Here is a 19,518-nt window from a genome sequence, read left to right as displayed (position 1 = left end):
AGCCCTGGGATAAAAGGCACTTTTTTTTAAAATAATATGTGCCCCCCCCCCCCCCCACAAAAAAAGAAAAATTATAGGGGAAGAGAGAAATGATGGATAAATCAAACAAAGGTGACACAGGAAGTGCTGGTCTGAATCATGCTGGAATATTTTGGGAGGGCAGCAAAAAGTTTGCATGGAGCAAAGTCAAGTATAGGTGGGTGAATTAATTCTCTGACCCAGCCTTTCCAACAATAGCTCCTGCCTGGGAATGCTGCCACCTGGTGGGAGCCTCCTGTGTGGCCCCTGGAGGTTCAGACGGGACCTGAGCTCTCCCCCAACAAGCCGCCCCCTTTCTCACCATCCTCTTTGGTCCGAGTGAAGATCTGCTCGCTTCGCACGCCATCCCCAGCCCGGGTGAAGGCCAGCACCTGGATGCTGTAGTTGGTGTATTTCTCCAGCCCGTCCAGCTCCAGGGAGGGCTGCGTGGTGGTGACGTTTTTAATCTCACCCAGCTCTGGAGGACAAGAAAACACGAACCTGTTACTGCGGCTGTGGGCACTGTCCTTGCTGCCCAGCACTGGGCCACGAGCCTCCATCGCTCATGTCCTGAAATCACTCAAGGGGACCAGGCACAGTCTTCATGTGACACCAACGCTCTGCGACATTTGGAAAAGGTCATTTGCACCAAACTGCCACAGAGCACAGGGCGGAAAATCGGTCTGGAAAACAGCAATTCACTCCAAGTTAAGCGTTATAAACCCATCACTGGCACCGTGGCTGCCCTCCTGAACTGTCCCCAAGCAGGTTTCCCGCACCCCAGGCCCCAGGGAGCCAGGACCACTATGCTCACTCTGCAGAGACCCTTCTAACTGCTCGTCAAGAAGCTTCTACAAGTCGAGTTTCATTTTTCTATTTAAAAAAGCAAACTCCTTTAAGGCAGGCGTGTTTTTCAGCACCTAACTTAAGTATATGAGTGACGGCAGCACAGCAAACCCCTCCTGTCACCTGGAGTGAACCCTTCAGCTGATGTGTCGGGAACGTGGCGTCAGCTAAAACTACTTTACGTTCTGGTGTGGGATCAGCTAATGACTTGCAAAGATGGACCTTTATGCTGGCCCATCTGAGGTATATGATACACGGCAGTTTGAGAAAACTCACGGTGGTGTGTTAAATACTGCCAAGGGTGCTCTGGATTTTGAAATGAGCCACTGACGGACAAGGAGAGAGGAGCCTGAGGACTGCTCAGCTTTAGGGCAAGTGGCCGTGTGTGGGATGTTTGGTGCAGGCTGGTCCCCGTGCCCGCTGTGCCTGGTTACTCAGAACTGGGCTGGGAGACGGGGTCCAGGAGGGAGTCCTCCTTGGTGTCTGGCCACCTCTGCATACAGTGCACACAGTGAAGCTGCCCGAAAGGGTCTCTCGCGCTCTCTGGCCTCAGTAAAGGCAGCTGACACGCCGTGCGTGCTTCCTTAGGTTCTGGGTTCTTAGGTTAACTCATTTACCCAGCATGACCATGCTCTTGTTTCCACAACCCATGCATTTTACAGGAGAGGAAACTGAGGCAGGCAGAGGCTCAATAGCTTCCCCAGGTCCTGGAGCCGAGCATGGGGGCCGAGAGCGTGGGCTGTGGCACCACAGGGCGTGGCCGCAAGGCCACGGTCCCCACTCTCAGCCACTCCCTGTGGCCGCTCGGTGGGCCTGCATGGCGGCCGGATGAGATGCGGTTCTGCCAGCTGGTTTTCTCTTCCTGCTCTTTGATTTTCTTTCCTCTTGTCATTCTGGCATATTGCACAGAAGTTCGGAGATTAGTGGGGTGATTATGGTGACTATTTTTACTTTTCGTCATCAAAAGGATCAGGGCTGAACTGGACATAGCAGGATATTTGAATTTAAAATAAAGCAGGGCGTAGCCAAGGCTTGTCACTCACATGCCAGGGACCCCTGTTTGTGATGAGGGCTGTGAGGGGACGGGAAAAATGGGCACAGACACAGCCCCAGACCCCAACAGGAGCCTGACGCCTATTCCCACCTTGGGCACCTTGTGGATGAGTTCTGGGGGGCAGGATGCTTTGCTGGGGGGAGAGAGCAGAGCAAAGGGTGCAGCCCCCCAAAGATGCCTGTGGCCTAGTGTCTTCTGGGGGACACCAGCTTGTGGTAGACTTTTAGGGGCCACAATCTAGAAACCAGAGCAGATGGTTTATGAAAAGGAAAAAAAAATGTTTGCTCCTGTGTGGTCACTGTGCATTTGGAAAGCTGACAATCGTTACCCTCAGATGGGTTAGAAATTCTCTCCTGTGAAGGAAAATTCTGCCCTGGGTGACCATCAGACCACTTTCCATTATATTATTCATTTATAATGTTCATTTTCCTGAACATAGATAATACGGGTCAATTGGAGTAGGTTAAAAAATTCAAATGCTAATGGAAAAAGCTTAAGTATAGTTCTCATCAAGATCTTTTCAGATTTAGGGACTTCTACATTATGCCAAAGATACACACACACACACACACACACACACACACACACACACACACACACACAGTCAGGGGAAATGCAACTCAGGGGAGGGGCTTCCACGGGGCTGTGTGCAGGGCTAGTAATGAGAAATTGACTATATCATGTGACCTCTTGGGGCCTCTGGTTTTATACTTTTGTTTTTATCTTTAAGAAGGACCCAGGGTCTCTACGTCTCGGGGGAAGTATGAGCTCCAATTACAGTGCAGGGGAAAGGTGCGCCGATGGGACAGGGCTGTTCCCCAGTGAGACACAGTGATCGAGAAGGACAGTTAAGAGGGAGAAGGGCAGAGTGGGACACCCCGATCTTTTTAAAGAAAGCAACACTTGACACAGAGGAATTACACCTGCTCATGAATTACCATACCAGTTAGAATTGGTATCTGGTTATTGACTCATATTGGGGTTCATATTATTTGGATGAACTAATTTATCACGAACCATGAATATGAATGCAATTCAAACCCCTGCTCAAAATTACCGCTCCCCCCCCCAGGAATTTTTAAAAACTACCTGTGCCCCAGAATTGACCACAAAAGCACCTCATTCTCTCTGCTGGAAGGGTATGTCCCTGACTCATCAATGTCGAGGAAATAAAAAGGAAAATGATGAAAAAAGCCAAATTCAGTGTGCTTCATTTGTCGTTCTTTCAAGCTCCTTTTCTTTTTCTATGGCTTTTTATGGCTTAAACACGGATTTCTATCACCTACTTTTCATGGCCCCAGTGGAGTCATTAAAAAAAAAAAAATATATATATATATATATATATATATGGGACAGTACAGTAGAAATTAGCACAACATTGTAAATCAACTATACGTCAATAAAATAAATTTTTTAAAATATATGGTAAGTAAACAATAGTGTTCAGTTGAAATCATGAGTACAATCATATGAAATTAATATAGAAAATAAATTCAGAAATCATACTATTTACAGTACAAAGTTTTTTTAAGAAAAACTTCATATTTTAAAACAAAACAGTTTTATGTCTTTATTTACACCCTTCTTCATTCTTAAAGGGTCTAAGAAATCAAAATAGGGGTGGAAAGCACTTTTCCCAAGCACCTCCTCAACCTGCCAGCGTCATAGCAAAAGTCTTGGTTGGCACTTAAACGTTGCTTTGATTCAGAATCTGTCATTTTTGTCTTGAAGAAAGACAGAGGGTTGAAAAGCAGCTCCAATTCCGATGGAAATAGTGGATTTTCAAAGTGTGCCATTTTCCTAGCAATCTTAGACTAACTGCTTCTGTCAGGTCTTAAAAATTCTTTGACTTCAGATTATAAAATACTCAGAAATTTCACCGACCTATTGTACATTTAACCTGTCCTATCAAATATATTAACCAGTTTTATCTGGTCATATTAACAATAACAAAATGCTTTTTAATGCATATTTTTAAAAGTATTTGGGGCAATTGCTAATCACAGCAGAAGTAACGATCTCTTTCTCTCTTGGCCTGCACGAGTAAGTGTGTGTGTATGTATGTGTGGTGTATTCTCAAGCTTAGCAGGTATAGTTCTTTACATGATCACTATGTGTTGTGTGTCTGTGGGAACCTCAGGGCCGCAATCTAAGAGCTTGTGCAGAAGAATCCAGTAATTCCATGAAATTCCCTGCGAATGCATAAAAGTCACTTCTCAGAGGTAGCAGGTCAGGAATGACTGTTCATGGCAGGTTTCTGAGGGCTTTTCTTTCTCATCTTTTGGAGATTAAGTACCTTCTACATTAGGCATTAAGCACATCACCTTGGTCTTCATACAGTGAGTAAACGTATCTTTAGAAACTGTATGCATTTCCAAGCATTCTTTTTTTTTTTTTTTTTTTGCGGTACACGGGCCTCTCACCGTTGCGGCCTCTCCCGTTGCCGAGCACAGGCTCGGGACGCACAGGCGCAGTGGCCATGGCTCACGGGCCCAGCCGCTCCGTGGCATGTGGGATCTTCCCGGACTGGGGCACGAACCCGCGTCCCCTGCATCGGCAGGCGGACTCTCAACCACCGCGCCACCAGGGGAACCCCAAGCATTCTTTATTTAAAGACTTTTATGTTTTTAAATGTTCAAGTTTTTAAAGCTTTAAAGTGTAAAGTTGACTCAACGATATTAACCATATCATCCATCGTAGAACTAAGGTGCTTATAGGCATTATTAGCACATATGAGTAAAATGTGAAAATGTGATGAACAGTCACCACCGGATCATGGAAATGTTTCCAACAAGAACAAAAAAGGAACGATTTTAGCTTAACACTGCCTTTAGGGGAGTATGTTAGGGTGTTTAACTTTATCTTATTCAAGATGAGGATTAGAAACCAGAACAAGTATATGCAATGATCTATTACTGTATTGTGTCAGTAAAGTAGATAATTTGAAATTTTTCGTTGCTCCGTATTTTACTTCTATGGGAATTTTAAAGCTCTGTTTGCAGGGAGGAGGTGAAGTGAATCATCTGTTTAACTCTATCCCTCCGTGGGGCTGGCTGTGCCTTACTGGGCTGGAGGTTCTGTATGCATCACGTACCCATCCCCACTCTCACTAGGCTAGAGCATCCATCGGGGCAGATGCTGCAGCCTCAGCGCCAAGCAGGAGCTCAGCACAGAGTAGCTGCTCAGGTAACACGTCTGCTTCGGGGGCACCCAGAAGGCAAATCAGAATGTCTCCCACTGCTGGTACTATGAAAAGCTCTACCTCGACATCAAGGGAATCAGATCTGGTCCTCAGCTCTGAGACACAACTCTGGCTGCAGATGTAAACAGCTAAGCCTGGAACTCTGCTATTTACTTAGCAAATTAAGCTGCCTTCCGTCTTTTATTCTGGCACCAATAGTGGAACCCCTGCAGCCTCTGAGGCTCAGTGTGTTCTGATTACCTGGGTGGGGAAAGCGACCGCGTTGGCAGAGCAGACCCAGGTGGTCCTGAGCAGAGGTGGGAAATGCCCTGGGGGCCTCTGTGTTTTCCCAGACTCAGAGGACCCACAGTCAGAAGAGCTGCAGGAAGCCCCAAACCAGAGGGGAGGCACCCCCGGGGGCTGGATATGGGGAGCGGGGGAGGGTGCAGGTGTGGGCCACCCGAGTCCTGGGCCACAAGCAGAGAGCAGAGCCTTTCCTGTTAGGGGCTGTAACTCAGGGCGGGCCTGTCGTGCTCCTGGAGCGGGGCTCAGCCTGGCTCGTGACGTCAGGCCTCTGCTCTGCTCAAGACACTTGGAGCCCCAATCTTGCCACTCCCTGAGCTGACCCTGTCTCGTGCCAAGTCTTGCCTCCAAACTGGAGAATTTTGTCCTACAACTTGAAAGAAAAATAATAATAATCACAAAGAAACAAGAAGGAAGAGAGGCAATACAAGGAGGAAAAAAGAAAAAGGAGGGGACAAAAGTGGAGGGTTTGGGATGAAAGCGCTCCTCGTGGGAACAGTACTCCTCCGCCCAAGGTGTTCTGGCTCTGGCGTTCTTCCTGAACCCCTTCTAGTTCAACTACAGGAGCTTAAGAACTTTCCCTGCTGAGTCCTATCGGGGAATAGGAGGAAGTCAGCCTTTTAGGATACACATCATGCAGAACTTTCTAGATACAGATCAAGGTTTTGGTGCTGCCTGCAGAGGCTTGACATAGATACTCATAATTAGGAAAACACATCTATTCCTAGATTCCCCAAGTGCCACCCCCCTCTTTTCCTTCAAATTGCTTTTTGAAGGTATATGATTTAAACAGCTGTGCACACCTGTTAAAAATGTCAGATGTGAGATAACAGAAAGACGTGGGGAAAGGAGAAAAATACCCATCGATAAAGAACTGCCCACCCTGTGCTGAATCCCACGGTAGGAGGAGGGGGTCTGCAAATTCCATTGCGCATCCTTTGGGGCAAACTCAAAGTTCTAGTTTCATCCCCTTACCTCCGTCCATGAGGTTGGCCCAGTAAATGACTCTGAACCCCTGGAGAATTCCATTCAAGGCTTCCTTGGAAAGTGTGGACCAGGATATTGATATGCTTTCTGGTGATGTTGCTATGGCTTGGACATTTTCGGGGGGGTAACTGGGCACTGAAATTAGATAATTAGAATCTGTAAAAACTGTGGGTGGTTTAATTAGCAAAGCAATATTGAATAAGCAACATTAGTGTAATATTTCAAAGTACAGGAAAAGAAAAAAATGCACTCAATCCCCCAAATTAAGGAAAAAAACGAGCACCATTTCTCTATACAAATATTATGATAACTCAGTAAAATGCAATGACTTCATATGACTTCCGCTGTCTCTCTTTCCAGAATAACTGCTTCACTTTGAAGCCCCAGGCTTATGGAGTTGAGAACACTTCTGATCCTATTGCATGAGTAAAAGACCATTGCTGGTCTGGCTTATTTGCCCATTACCCTTGAAAGTTACTGTTGTAAGTTACATATACTTTATACAGTACATCTCCTCATACTGAGTAATACCTGGCTTGTAAATTGAAAGCCTCACTATTGAAAGTGCCAAAAAGCAGACACGTCATCGTATTCACTGTCCCATCTCCAGCAGGGCCCCTTTCAATACTATACCATTCGTCAGAGGAAAGAGCGAAAATGGACTAGGATACAGGCTAGAAGGATATCTGAAGTATCTTTCATGTGGGTTTATGCAAACCTTAAATGTCGTGGCTGGGAGAGGGGGCAAAATAGTGACTGAATTGCAAACATCAGTGAAAGATGAACATCAAAGTGAAAACCCAAAGGCCTATCTAACCACGCCTGCAAAGACTATGAAGATGGAAAGAAAAGCCTGGACTTCTGGTTTCTAGCTGTCTTCTCCCCTGTGAAAACGGTCAGAAATTATAGATGCAAGTCACCATGTGTGTTCTCAAACTTATGATCCAGTGGCTAGTTGCACGAGAGGCAACTGCCGTGCAAGCTTGCTGCTAGAAGAATCTATCACCTACTCCTACAGCTAACCCTATATCTGACCTCTGCACCTAAAAGATGGTGCTTCTGGACGCTAGGGTTCTCTCTCTTTTCAAGCATTGCTGGAAAATGTGAGCTCTTCGGTGGTCAAGGTGGGAGGGTACATTAATTCCTTATGGCCACTAGGGGGCGCACAGTCACCATGAGATTTGCTCCAAGGAAGCTTGCTCATTCCTGTTCTCTGGTCTCAGAACGCTTAAAAATAAAAAGCAAGCAAGCAAGCAAGAAGGAAGGAAAGAAGGAAGAAAGAAAGAAAGAAAAAGAAAGAAAGAAAGAGAGAAAGAAAGAAAGAAAGAAAGAAAAAGAAAGAAAGAAAGAAAGGAAGGAAGGAAGGAAGAAAGAAAAAGAAAAGAAAGAAAGAAAGGAAAAAAGAAAGAAAGGAAGAAAGAAAGAAAGAAAGAAAGAAAGAAAGAAAGGAAGAAAGAAAGAAAGAAAGAAAGAAAAGAAAGAAAGAAAGGAAGGAAGGAAGAAAGAAAAAAGAAAAAGAAAAAAATCCTCCTTTATGGTGATTTGTGAGAAATTCTTAAAAAATCGGATTTCTACATTCTGGCCAGACTGCCGCCGTCATAGGGAGAGCTTTGGTTTCATGCGGGAAAATCCCACCTCTTGGGTTTGATGGAGAATGATGCTGAAAAAGGGATGGATTTGGCTTTGCAATCAAGGTCTGTCAAGGGCACCGAACCAAGGCAGCCCACAAGTTAATCAGGGCAGCTTCCCCACTGGAACCCCCAGTCCCTGCCGGCCTGGATGCCATTGTCACTGCAAAGCCCGAAGGCGGCCAGGCTCTGGGGACCCAGAGTAGCGGCTGGAACCTACCATCCTCGAGGGTGGTGGTGATGACTTCCTGAGAAGAAGGCCCCGTCCCGGCCCGGTTGCAGGCCTGCACCACCAGGCCGTACTGGGTGAACTTGTTGAGGTTGCTGAGGGTGTAAACCTCACTGTCCCCCGTGGTGTCGATACTGATGACGTTGAACTGGAAGCTGCCTCCAGTGCTGTACTCGCGGTAACCTATTTGGTAGCCACGGATAATCCCATTTTGCAGATGTTTCTTGGGAGCCTAAACAGGAAAGAGAAGAATCACTGAAGAACACTTTTTGTGATTTGGTAAAAAAACAATGTTATTTTCGGATGCTTTAAACCTGTTCGAAAGCTGGTTAATCCTACTCTATACCTATGGCCAAGCTACGAATTATACTCCGTGAATAATTTGGACGTTGCAAAGTTACCAAGTAAAATGTGAGTAGCTAAACAATCAAACAAGAAAGGATACTCGAGGTGTGACAAGAGGAAAACCGGCACCTGCCCTCCTCTTAGGCAAATAAAAATGAAATTGAATAAGCGTGGAAATAATCGTAACAGGTGTGGCAGTAGTAATAGTAATAGTAGCAGCAAACTCACACCTAGAGGCTGCTCGTGGCCAAGATGCTCTGCCTTTACCTGTGCAAATGAGCCCAACCCTCACTGCAGCCCTGGGACATAGCACCACCAAAACCTTCATTGACACAGGAGGTCCCACAGACATGAGGGACAGGAGGGGAATCCACCACAGAGCCTGTGCTCCCAGCCCCTCCCCCTCATGCTGCCAGGACAGCTGACTTCTCTAAGTGGTGGGGAAGTTTGGAAAGATGGATTGCATCTGTGGTACCTCTGCCTACACCAGCCATCACCTGGGGAGACTGAGGTTCGTGTTTTCACCCAGCAATATCTACGGAACTCTGCCACATTGTTCCAGGCACTGGGGAACAGAAGTGATTTTTTAAAAAAAGGTCCCTGCCCTCATGGAGCTTATACTCTAATGGAATATTCCAGAACAAAGGTGTTTGCACATCTAAAGCTGGGTGTGAAGGGGAGTCCACCCCTGGCAGGAAGGCAAACTTCTTTCATTAAGGCCTGAGTCATTTGGGGATCATTTTATGGTGATTTAAGATGGGCAAGGTGAGGCTAGAGTTACGAGTCAAAAACAGAACAGTTTTCGCTGACACATTGGAATTTTTAAGGATCCAGACTTTTTTCAAGTATGTTTTAAGAACATCAAAGTGATGCTCTAAAGTAATAAAGGTGTGGTAGGCTTTCAGGCAATCAACAGCTCTGTGTGTGTGTGTGTGTGTGTGTGTGTGTGTGTGTGTGTGTGTTGAGTGTGTGTATTTGTATTATGTCTGTGTGTGCATATGTGTGAGTGATATGTGTATGTATGTGCATGTGTACGTGTACATGTGTATTTCAGTACCGTGGATTAAGGTCTCTTGGGGCTCTGAAAAGCTTTCTGAAAATGCTTACAATTCCATTGGAGAGAGGAAATACGCACTCAGGAAACTGCAGAGAAATCTGAAGTGTTCAGGTGTGTGGTACTGGACCATGAAGGCCAGCAGGCTTCTCGAAAGTGGCAAAATGAGCGTGGCCTGAAAGCAGTCAGAAGATGCTGACCACAGGCAGGGCTGGAGGGATGGCCAGGGCTCCGGAAGGGGAGGGAGGGTGTGGGGTGGGAGAGACAGAGCAGCTGGAATGGATTGCGGGGGGGCTGCTGAATGCCCAGGGGTGAGGAATGGCAGACAGAGAGGATCTGCCCAGGATGGGGGTGGGGTGAGGCTGGTCCACCAGCAGGAGGAAGGCAGAAGAGGGTCGGGACAGACAGCGGCAGGAACGAATTCAGCAGACGCCTGTGGATGGCCTACCACGCCAGCCCCCCGCGGCATGAATGTCGCCAGCTGTCTTTGGGTGTTTGAGTTATATAAGAGCAGTAAAATCACATTTTCTTTTTTCAGGCGAGTTTCCTCATTTATGGTTTTCTTGGATCCCACTGCCTTTCTCAACAACTCATCTGATTTCAGGCATTTACATGGTGCTAATAGGTATCAGAGAAACAGCCTGGAAACCATTACTTCTGCAGTCAAGTTGGCAGTCAGACGTTGACACAAAAGCACACCCCTTTCTTATTATAAGCAAGTGTGTATGCACTCCTGCTTTTGCATTGGTGAACTACAACTTTTCACTCTGATTTAAAATTGGATCCAAAGATTTCAGATGTCGAGAATTCCATTACCTGGAATTTGTTTTACCTAAACCACTGAATTGCATTTGTATCATTGGATTGATTAGCAAAATCAATTTCCCTCCAAAAGCCATGGATAAGTCAAATATAAAACAAAGATATTTCTCCTATATCACAAAGTTTTTTAATGTTTAATATGGTCACCCAAATATAAAGGACTTTTCAAATTTAAAAAATATTCTAATTTTTCAACGGGCTCCCTGTGACGATTTAAGTCTCCCTAAGGTGCCAAGTCAGGATCCCAGGATAGGAGCTATGGAGTCTGATCAGGTAGGGGGTGTAGGGAGTGGAGGCAAATGCCCATGAGTAAATGTTCACTCACAGCACCCAATTTAGCTGAATCTTCCACAAGCAGAGGGACCTGCTGGCTGACATTTCCCTTCCTGGGTTTGGGGGGATTAATCATGCCCGTGATTTGGTTGCACAGATAGGTGGGTGGAGAAATCTTCCTGTTTTCACTTTCTGAGGGTGAAAGCACATTCTAACTGGTTAAATAGGGTAGGCAACACAGCGGTTCTTGCCCTGTTCAGTTTAAATATTTTGTACAAAAGAAATAGAACATTCTTTACATTTTTCTTAGAACTAAATTTTAGTCCTGCTAATTCTGGAGTGACACGAAGGTTATTTTTGTTTATTAGATTCTTCTGCAAAATATTTTGTAGAAAATTATTTTAGTGTTTTTTTTTTGTAATAATAAAAGTATACAGCCACCATTCCTATGTAATCACTATTCAAATTCTGATATGTTTTTTTCTCTAAGCGAAATTGAAGTTTGTTTTTGGTCTTCACATGGTTGTCTTCATACTCTACAATTTAGTGACTGATTATTTTTATTTATGATCATACTTTCATGTTTACTTCCAGTTTTTAAAAATCATATTCCATGTTTTACTGACTCATTTTTCCAACAATTTTGTTTGGGATATTGTTTTGTAACTTATTTCCTACCACAAATGAACCTTGTTTTTAAGTTTGTTTATTCGACTGAAGTCCCAGAAGTGGGACTTATTGGGTATCTTATTTCAAAAAGGTTGTGTTTCAGTTGACTGTTAATGAGATAGGATTTCTTGTTATTATTCTTTCAGATGTGAAATCCGATATGGTAATGCAAGGGACTGTGTTTATCACAAGGAGCAAAGAAGAGAGCTCTCCTTCTGACTTTGAAGAGATATGTATGAAGAGAATGGTGAGTTATTTGAAGGTAGCAGTGGTTTCACACATTTCTTTCCAGGGCTCTAATACAATCGCTAGTTATCAAGCAGAATGAATTGTTGCACCTGAGAAAGAAGCGATGGATTTTTCTTACAAATGAAATATGCACTTTTGATTCCACAGCATGTGGGCCCTCAGAGGTTTTGAAAACCATCTAAAAAGGATTGTGTTGGGGGAGAAATGGGGAGTGACTACTAATGGGTATGGGCTTTGTTGTAAGTGATGAAAATTTTCTAAAATTAGATTCTGGTGATGGCTACACATCTCTGTAAACATACAAAGCAACATGGAATCATACACTTAAAACAGCAAATGTGATGGTATGTTAATTTCATCCCAATAAAGTTGTTTTCATAAAAGTTAGTGTGCTGAAATCATCTCTCGGTTATTTCTCTTTCTAATTCAGTTACAACAGTAGCTTCCTTCACCACAACCACAGTGAACACCAACAATCAATACTCACCACCTCTACCACCACATCTTCACCATCACCATCACCACTACTTACATGCACACCGCCCCCACTTACCACTTCCACTACCTCATGCCCCCAAGACAACCATCCCCGTACATCACTGCCACCACCTCCATCACCTGCATCATCACCAACATCCTCACCACCTCCATCACCAGCATCATCACCAGCATCACCACCACCTCCATCACCAGCATCATCACCATCATCACCACCACCTCCATCACTAGCATCATCACCATCATCACCACCACCTCCGTCACCAGCATCATCACCATCATCACCACCACCTCCGTCACTAGCATCATCACCATCATCACCACCACCTCCATTACCTGCATCATCACCAACATCACCACCAGCTCCATCACCAGCATCATCACCATCATCACCACCACCTCCATCACCATCATCATCACCACCTTCATCACTGCCACCACCTCCATCACCAGCATCATCACCATCATCACCACCACCTCCATCACTAGCATCATCACCATCATCACCACCAGCTCCATCACCATCATCACCACCACCTCCATCACCATCATCATCACCACCTTCATCACTGCCACCACCTCCATCACCACCATCATCACCATCATCACCACCACCTCCATCACCAGCATCATCATCACCATCACCACCACCTCCATCACCAGCATCATCACCATCATCACCACCACCTCCATCACCAGCATCATCACCACCACCTCCATCACCAGCATCATCACCAACATCACCACCATCTCCATCACCAGCATCACCACCAGCATCACCACCACCTCCATCACCAGCATCATCACCATCATCACCACCACCTCCATCACCAGCATCATCACCACCTTCATCACTGCCACCACCTCCATCACCAGCATCATCACCATCATTACCACCACCACCATTACCCAATGCCACAACCACCTCTCCCACCTTTACCACCAACCTTATCACTCCTCCATCAATAAATCACTGCCATGCCTCCAATACATCCACCACCATCACCACTGACATTAACATCACCCTAAGTATCACTATTACCACCATCACCTCCAACACTAACTCAGGGCCAAAATCACTACCGCCAGTTACTACTATCCCTCCACCACCTCCACCACCTCCATCACCTTCACCTGTTGAGCACTTGCTTTTCCCAATCAGTGTAATAGGTGAGATGTATATCTCCCCATTTATCTTCACAACAACCCCAAGAAGTCTCATTATCCTTCTTTACAGATGAAGAAACTGAAGGTCAAGAGGTTAAAAGCATCTTCCTCAAGGTAAGTGTAGAGTTGGAATTCTAACCCAGGTTTTTCCAAGAGATGTATTTAGTTTCCACCACTCACAGAGCCCCAGATAACTTTTCTCCTTTTTGAAGCGCTTGCTAATTAGGTTTTTATGGTTACACTAAGCAAAACACTTTTAATCAAAGAAAAATCTAGCAAATCACATGAAGAGAAAATATTGTTTTCATGCACAAAAGTAAGCAAGAATTCTAACTGTAACAGGCAAAGTTTAAGTTCTACTATTCATTTGTAGGTTGAATAGTCAGATGTAAATTTAGGAATGTGTTAACATTAAAGAAATTCTTGAGGACATATTAGAAAACAGATCTCTTTTAAAAATCCATAAGTGCAGGGATTTCGTACACTAAGTGCAGTGAATTTAAGGGCTGTGGTGCAAGTTCCAACTTTTTTTGAAGTCACTCTGGAGACCTCTCTGAGTTACATGAACAACAAGCCAGCAGGGGAAGTGGGTATGGACCAGTGGAAGCACTTCAATCCATTTGTCTGGTAGTGGGCTTCACATCATCCAAAGACAAGTTAGTACATAATACCCCTTACTTTAAACATTGTTTTGGATGATACATTTCTGCTTGGAGCATGTGTCTACTTGGAATAAAGGGAAACGGTTGGCTGATGTACAAAGAGAGAACATCCAGATGGGAAGGCAGTTGAGGATACTGTTCTCTGGCTGTTCAATAGCCTCAAAGAACAACTGATTAAGTGGGTCAAAAATAATTGTTTGCTTTCATGAAACTAAGAGAATGGAGTTAATGTTGGGGTAGGAAGAAACATAGAAGAAGGAATCAGGTAGGGGTCTTTAAACACATTTTGAATCTGGGTTGCAAGATATTGGAGAAGACAAGTATCCTAAGAAGCCACTTTGATCATGCCCTCCCTCTCCCCAAATCTCAACGGTGCCTGTTGTAAGATTTGAGCCCTACAGGAGTCTTTCCAGACTAATGTCTCCTGGATGTCCCTCCATCTAGGATTCTCTTTGACTGCTTGACTAAGCATGGGGATTCCAACTCGCTTACACTTTCTCATCTCATGAAAGCCCCAGTCAGAGAATGGACTTCTTCTTTTTTTCCACTGTCGACACATGACTCACTCCATGGCCAGCTCCACTTCCAACTCATTGGGGAGCCTCCTTTGACTGTCTCCGTCCAAGGAGTCCTCTCCTTCCTCTGGTCTCCACTGGCACTCACCCATCCACCACCATCTCAGCAAGAATTGGCCACTTCCATCCCCTCTATGGTCACCATTAACATATCAAATGTCTGGTTTCCAATAACTTGACTGCAAGCGCTAAGAGCACAAGGGTTCCTAAAAAACTGTTTGAAATCTGACCCACTGCCCTGTCCAAATCAAGACTTCAGCACAGTGGACATTCTCAAAAAATTTATTGTAGATAAAGAAGAGAATGGTTCTGAGCATATATGAGGTGTAAAAAAGTGATGGGTAAGAATGACCTAAGATTTATATCTTACTGAATAAAGATCTAATGGGCAGGGTATAAAGACGGAAGAGGTGCCTGGACTCCAGACCCAGGATGCAGGTGTTGATCAGAGGCCTGGGTCAGTCAGTTCAGAGGGAGCTCTCAGGCAGTGTGCCCCAGCCTGGACGTGTGGGCTCAAGTTGAGAGCTGGCTTCTGTGCTGTCACGTAGCATGGCGGTCCACCTATCAAGATGGGAGATTTAGGCAGCATTGGGAGGGGTCCATTTCATTTCCCAGACCCCATCAGGGAGGAAAATAGCTTCTGAAGAGCCAATTTATCTGGACAATGTTGTCCATTTTTGTTTCCTGATTAAAACAAGGATTCCAGAGTTTATTCACTTGTCATCCAGCCTGTAAGTCACACATGCTTACAATAAGGATCATTGAAGAACGACCAACAGATTTATAGCAAACCTCTCCTGACAACCAGCCCTCTTAATACATATTAGAGGAAGACGTTGGAAAGTAAGTGATTGGGGGAAAGAAAAAAAGCTTTCTTTTTTTTCTCCCTTCACTCCATAGTCAAGAATTCAACAATCTGAGTGTCTTTCCATGCAGGATGATGCTGCCATATACAGATGACTTTGATATGTGAGCGTTCTGGTTTTACCTTTTCTCAGAGCCCTTTGAACGCACTACTATTCTAAGAGAAGGCCTTAGCTATCCACTGTTGTGTTTTTCTCGTGAAGATTCAGTTTTCCCATGTTGAAGTTTCCCCTTTCTTTCCTTCGCCTTTGCATCCAGGAATGATCCAGATTTCTTTTCATTTGTCTCATTTATCTGCTGTCTGTGGCCCTCTCTTTCTCCCCTTCCAGCCCTGACTTTGTTTTTTCTCCTGTGGTTTCCCTAAACAGCTTTCTTTCACATCTGTTGAGGAGCCCTTTCTCCAGCCTCCAAATCCCCCCCAACCCTCACTTTCTTTAAGAAACCATCTCTTTTGATCTCCATGACAACAGGAGCCCCGTGTCAATTTCCTTGTGTGGTTTGCAAGTGCCTGCATTTTACGTGTCCGCCCGAATCATCCTGCGAGCCACCCGTGGCAGGTCCTCTGCTCTTTATAGGGAGGGTAGAAACAGGGATGAGCAAATGCTCAGGGCACCAGTGTGGCTGTGAGTGATTAGAACAGGCACCTCATCTTCAGAAAACCACCAGCCAGGTCCTGTTTCTGTCACTCTCCCCTCCCCCTCCCCACTGCTGGCGGGTGGACTTTCCTCAATGTCAGGGTCCATCCGCTGACTTGGAGAGCCCAAGGCATCCACTGCAGAATCCCGCATTCCGGGAACACTGCGTCACTCCGACATGTTGAGTAATTCAGTTGAAAAATGATTAGAAACGTTTCCTTTTAGATTCCTCCAAATTCACTTAAATGTAGTCTGTCCTCATTTCCCTTTTATTACAGGGGTGGGAGACTGTCTTTTTCATCTCTGTGTGCTTCCTCCAGCCCCTTACCCTGCTCCCCAATATAAACAGCATGAGCTCCATAACTTGTTCAGTGAACGGATGCATTAACTGTAACAGCCAGCAGCTGGTGCCTCTTCTATACAAGGCATTGCGTGCAGGGAAGATGTACAGTGAATCTGTGAGTAAAGTGGAAAGTGATGATGGTGGTGGTGGAGATTTGCACAAGGGGCTGTGGAAGGGAAAAGGAAGAGATGCCTTTTCCAAATGGGTGCAGGAGGACTCCCAGAGAAGGGGGGCAATGTTATAGGAAAGTAATCAGTGGACCTGGCTGCAGGTGGTGAGGGAATAAGAGATGGATCAGGAATGGAGAGCAGCTCCAGCGACCCTTCAGGGAGGTATATGGGGTGACTGGGTGGTGGTGGCGTGAGTGTAGGAAACCTAGGGAAATGCTGGGGCCCCACCCAGACCTGCTGACTCAGAAACACACGCTGGCTACAGGGAGGGCATGCTGGTCTGTGTTTTAACAAGCCCTCCCTGGGAGGCTGAGCAAGCTCCAGTCTGAGAACCACTGTGGTTGTCACTCAAAGTCATTAAAAGGTTTAGGACTGGCCTCACTTGGGATGGACTTTAGTTAAAAAGCAATGGCTGCACATCCCCCAATTTTTCAGGTCACCAATAACCCATTTTCCTGGTCTCTGCAGAACAGAAGGGATTGAACTCAAATAGGACTGTAAGCCCTCTGTGGTCCGGGAGTCACACAGCAACAAAGGGACCTCTTCACAGGGGGGCCGTGGTGGAGGGGAAACAGCTGCCTTGCTGAACAGAGCCCTGCTGGGGCTCCCCAGTCCCCGTGGATGGACAGCACAGCCTCCCTGGATGAATGGACCATGGGTCCTCAGGGAGAGATGGCAGACAGAGGAGGATTCTTACATCATTGCCTCAAAGCACATTTTCCTTCCTGTCTCTCTCCTTGGGTTGGCCCTCCATGGCCACTCTGCTGTCCACGGGGGCTCTAAGCTCATTCTCAGCATTGTAGGTGTCCTACAAGGGATACGTGCGGCCATGTTGCTCCCCCCTCAATGTTATTGTTCGTCAAGGGACAGGTAAAGAGCCAAGGGGCCACGTGGTGTGAAATAAAAAGTGGACACGTGATCTGACGATGAGACACGCTTAAGTTATGATGAATGACAAAGTGTTTGGAGTGTGTACTATCTGGAGAGGCCAAGAACTTGGAATTGGAGCTGGATGGTCACCATAGTCTAGTCAGACTTGGCGGAGGAGATGGTGACCAAGGGTGTGCGTTGGCTTGGAACACAAATGCAGAATTTTAGAAACATTTTGGAGAATATTGTGGCATGAACTTAAGGCTAACTTCTGTACAACAGGGTGACATTTTTTCAATTTCTAAACTGTAGGGTAGCTCCCATTTCATTCACTCATTCACTCATTCATTCATTCATCCCACCAACAAACATTTGTTGAGTAGCTACTCTTGTTAAACCCCTCCTTTTTTGAATTTTTCTGTCCTTTGCAAATCCCATTCTCTGGTAGCCACATAGAGCATTTCTCACCAGCCATAAAGGCTTATCCAGTGGTTTCTGCTGACGCCCTAACAAAGGAATTCACAGAATATATGCAGACCAAGATTGGGTTTACCTATCAGCTCTGAGGTCTCTAGGGACATCCTCCACCTAACATCAGGGCCTCTAGATGCTGTGCATCCTTCTTAAGGTCCTACGTCCAACTCAGGTAGCTGGTAAGGAGGGCACGGTGACTTCCGAAGCTCAGAGAAGCTAGAGAAGACTTCTGAGAAAAAGACTTTGCCAGAAGGGTGATGGCTCAGTGTGCCAGAGCTTGGGAGTAGAATCAGTCAGAAGTGGCAAGGAGAGGGAGGTGCCCTGGGCTCAGAACAGGGGAAGAGCAGGGAGGGGGTGAGGAGGGGGGCTGTGGAAGTTTCCATCGGCCAACGAGGGGTGTAGCCAAGGGCCAGCCAGGAAAGAATCGACCTAGAGACTCTGAGGTTCTGGGAGGCTGGTCCGGTACCTCTGAGCCTGCAGGTAACGGGAATTTAGGGAAAACAGGGTTTTGGTTTTGATGCCAAGAGGCAGTGTGTACTAGTCTGTGAGTATGAAGGCTGGGGTCCCAGCTATTTAGTGGCAGCTGAGTGATCCCAAAGGACTTGGCTTCCCCCATGCAGACAGGGGTATCCAGCCGAGAGGAACTCCCCTGCAGGGAAGGGGTGGCCCCGTGGATGGCAGAGTGGCCATGGAGGGCCAGATGGACCCATCAATAGGCCACAGAGATTCAGGGGGCCACATCTGACCCAGATCTGCTAAGCTAGTGCAAGAGGTAGGGAAGAGTCCCCTAGTGCTTTAAATCTCTGCCCAGAGGACCAATGAACAGGCAGCTATTGTGACGAGTTTCAATTGTATGTGGCTGCTTCTTTTGGTATCATCTTGGTTTATTAAACATGGTTGACAAACTGTGGTCCTGGGGCCAGGTCCTTTAGCCACTTGTTTTTATATGGCTCTTAGCGAAGAATGTACATATTTTTTACATATTTTTAAATGAATGCAAAAAATCAAAAGAGGAAGAATAGTGTGTGACATGTGAAAATTATACGGGCTTCAAATGTCAGTGGGGCTGAGTCAGGTTTTACTGGAGCCCAGCTGCACCCACCCAGCTGCGTATCTGCCGTGTCTGCTTCTGAGCTACAGTGGCAGAGTTGAGGGGCTGTGACAGAGACCTCATGGCCCACAAAGTCTAGATTATTTGCTTTCTGGCCCTTGACAGGAACAGGTTGCAGACCCCTGTAGGACACAGCATTGTGGACAGAGCCGCCTGCAGGGTGAGATCCACTCTGTGGGCTGGAGGTTGAAGACAGGGAGGGATGTGGGGAGATTGTCAACGGTGGAAGGAGAAGCACCTCCGAGAGAGGGGGTGTTGGAGAAAGGCCAGGGTTTGGACCAAAGGAGAGTCAGTGACCCTCCCTGCTGGGATGTCAAAGTTCTAGCCTGTGTTCTATCAGAAGACAAAGAATGCCTGCATCCACAGTGGACCTTTGATCCGGGATATGGTACCTGCCATCTACACCTCAGTGATGGTCCTAAGCATAAGCATAGGATGGCATTGCTCCTGCAGAGCTAAGTAGAGTCTCTTGTCTGTACTTGGGTAATGAA

The 19,518-nt window shown here is 46.0% G+C and overlaps 1 protein-coding gene across 1 annotated transcript in view; it reads right to left on the bottom strand.

Moving 5' to 3' along the window:
• The window catches only part of DSCAM (DS cell adhesion molecule), a gene marked incomplete at its 5' end in the record, with an annotated part of 155,192 nt that overhangs the window by 100,752 nt on the left and 34,922 nt on the right, over nt 1-19,518 (bottom strand). The window contains 3 exons of the mRNA XM_007470501.1: nt 341-496; nt 6,378-6,524; nt 8,238-8,478. Of these exons, the coding sequence (XP_007470563.1) occupies nt 341-496; nt 6,378-6,524; nt 8,238-8,478 (544 nt within the window). The remainder of the gene's footprint in view (nt 1-340; nt 497-6,377; nt 6,525-8,237; nt 8,479-19,518) is intronic.

This window comes from Lipotes vexillifer, unplaced genomic scaffold, assembly GCF_000442215.2.
Source record: "Lipotes vexillifer unplaced genomic scaffold, Lipotes_vexillifer_v1.1 scaffold402, whole genome shotgun sequence".
In the NCBI taxonomy this organism is placed as follows: domain Eukaryota; kingdom Metazoa; phylum Chordata; class Mammalia; order Artiodactyla; family Lipotidae; genus Lipotes; species Lipotes vexillifer.
The sequence above is the reverse complement of the archived record's forward strand: the minus strand, read 5'-3'. Positions and strand labels throughout refer to the sequence as shown.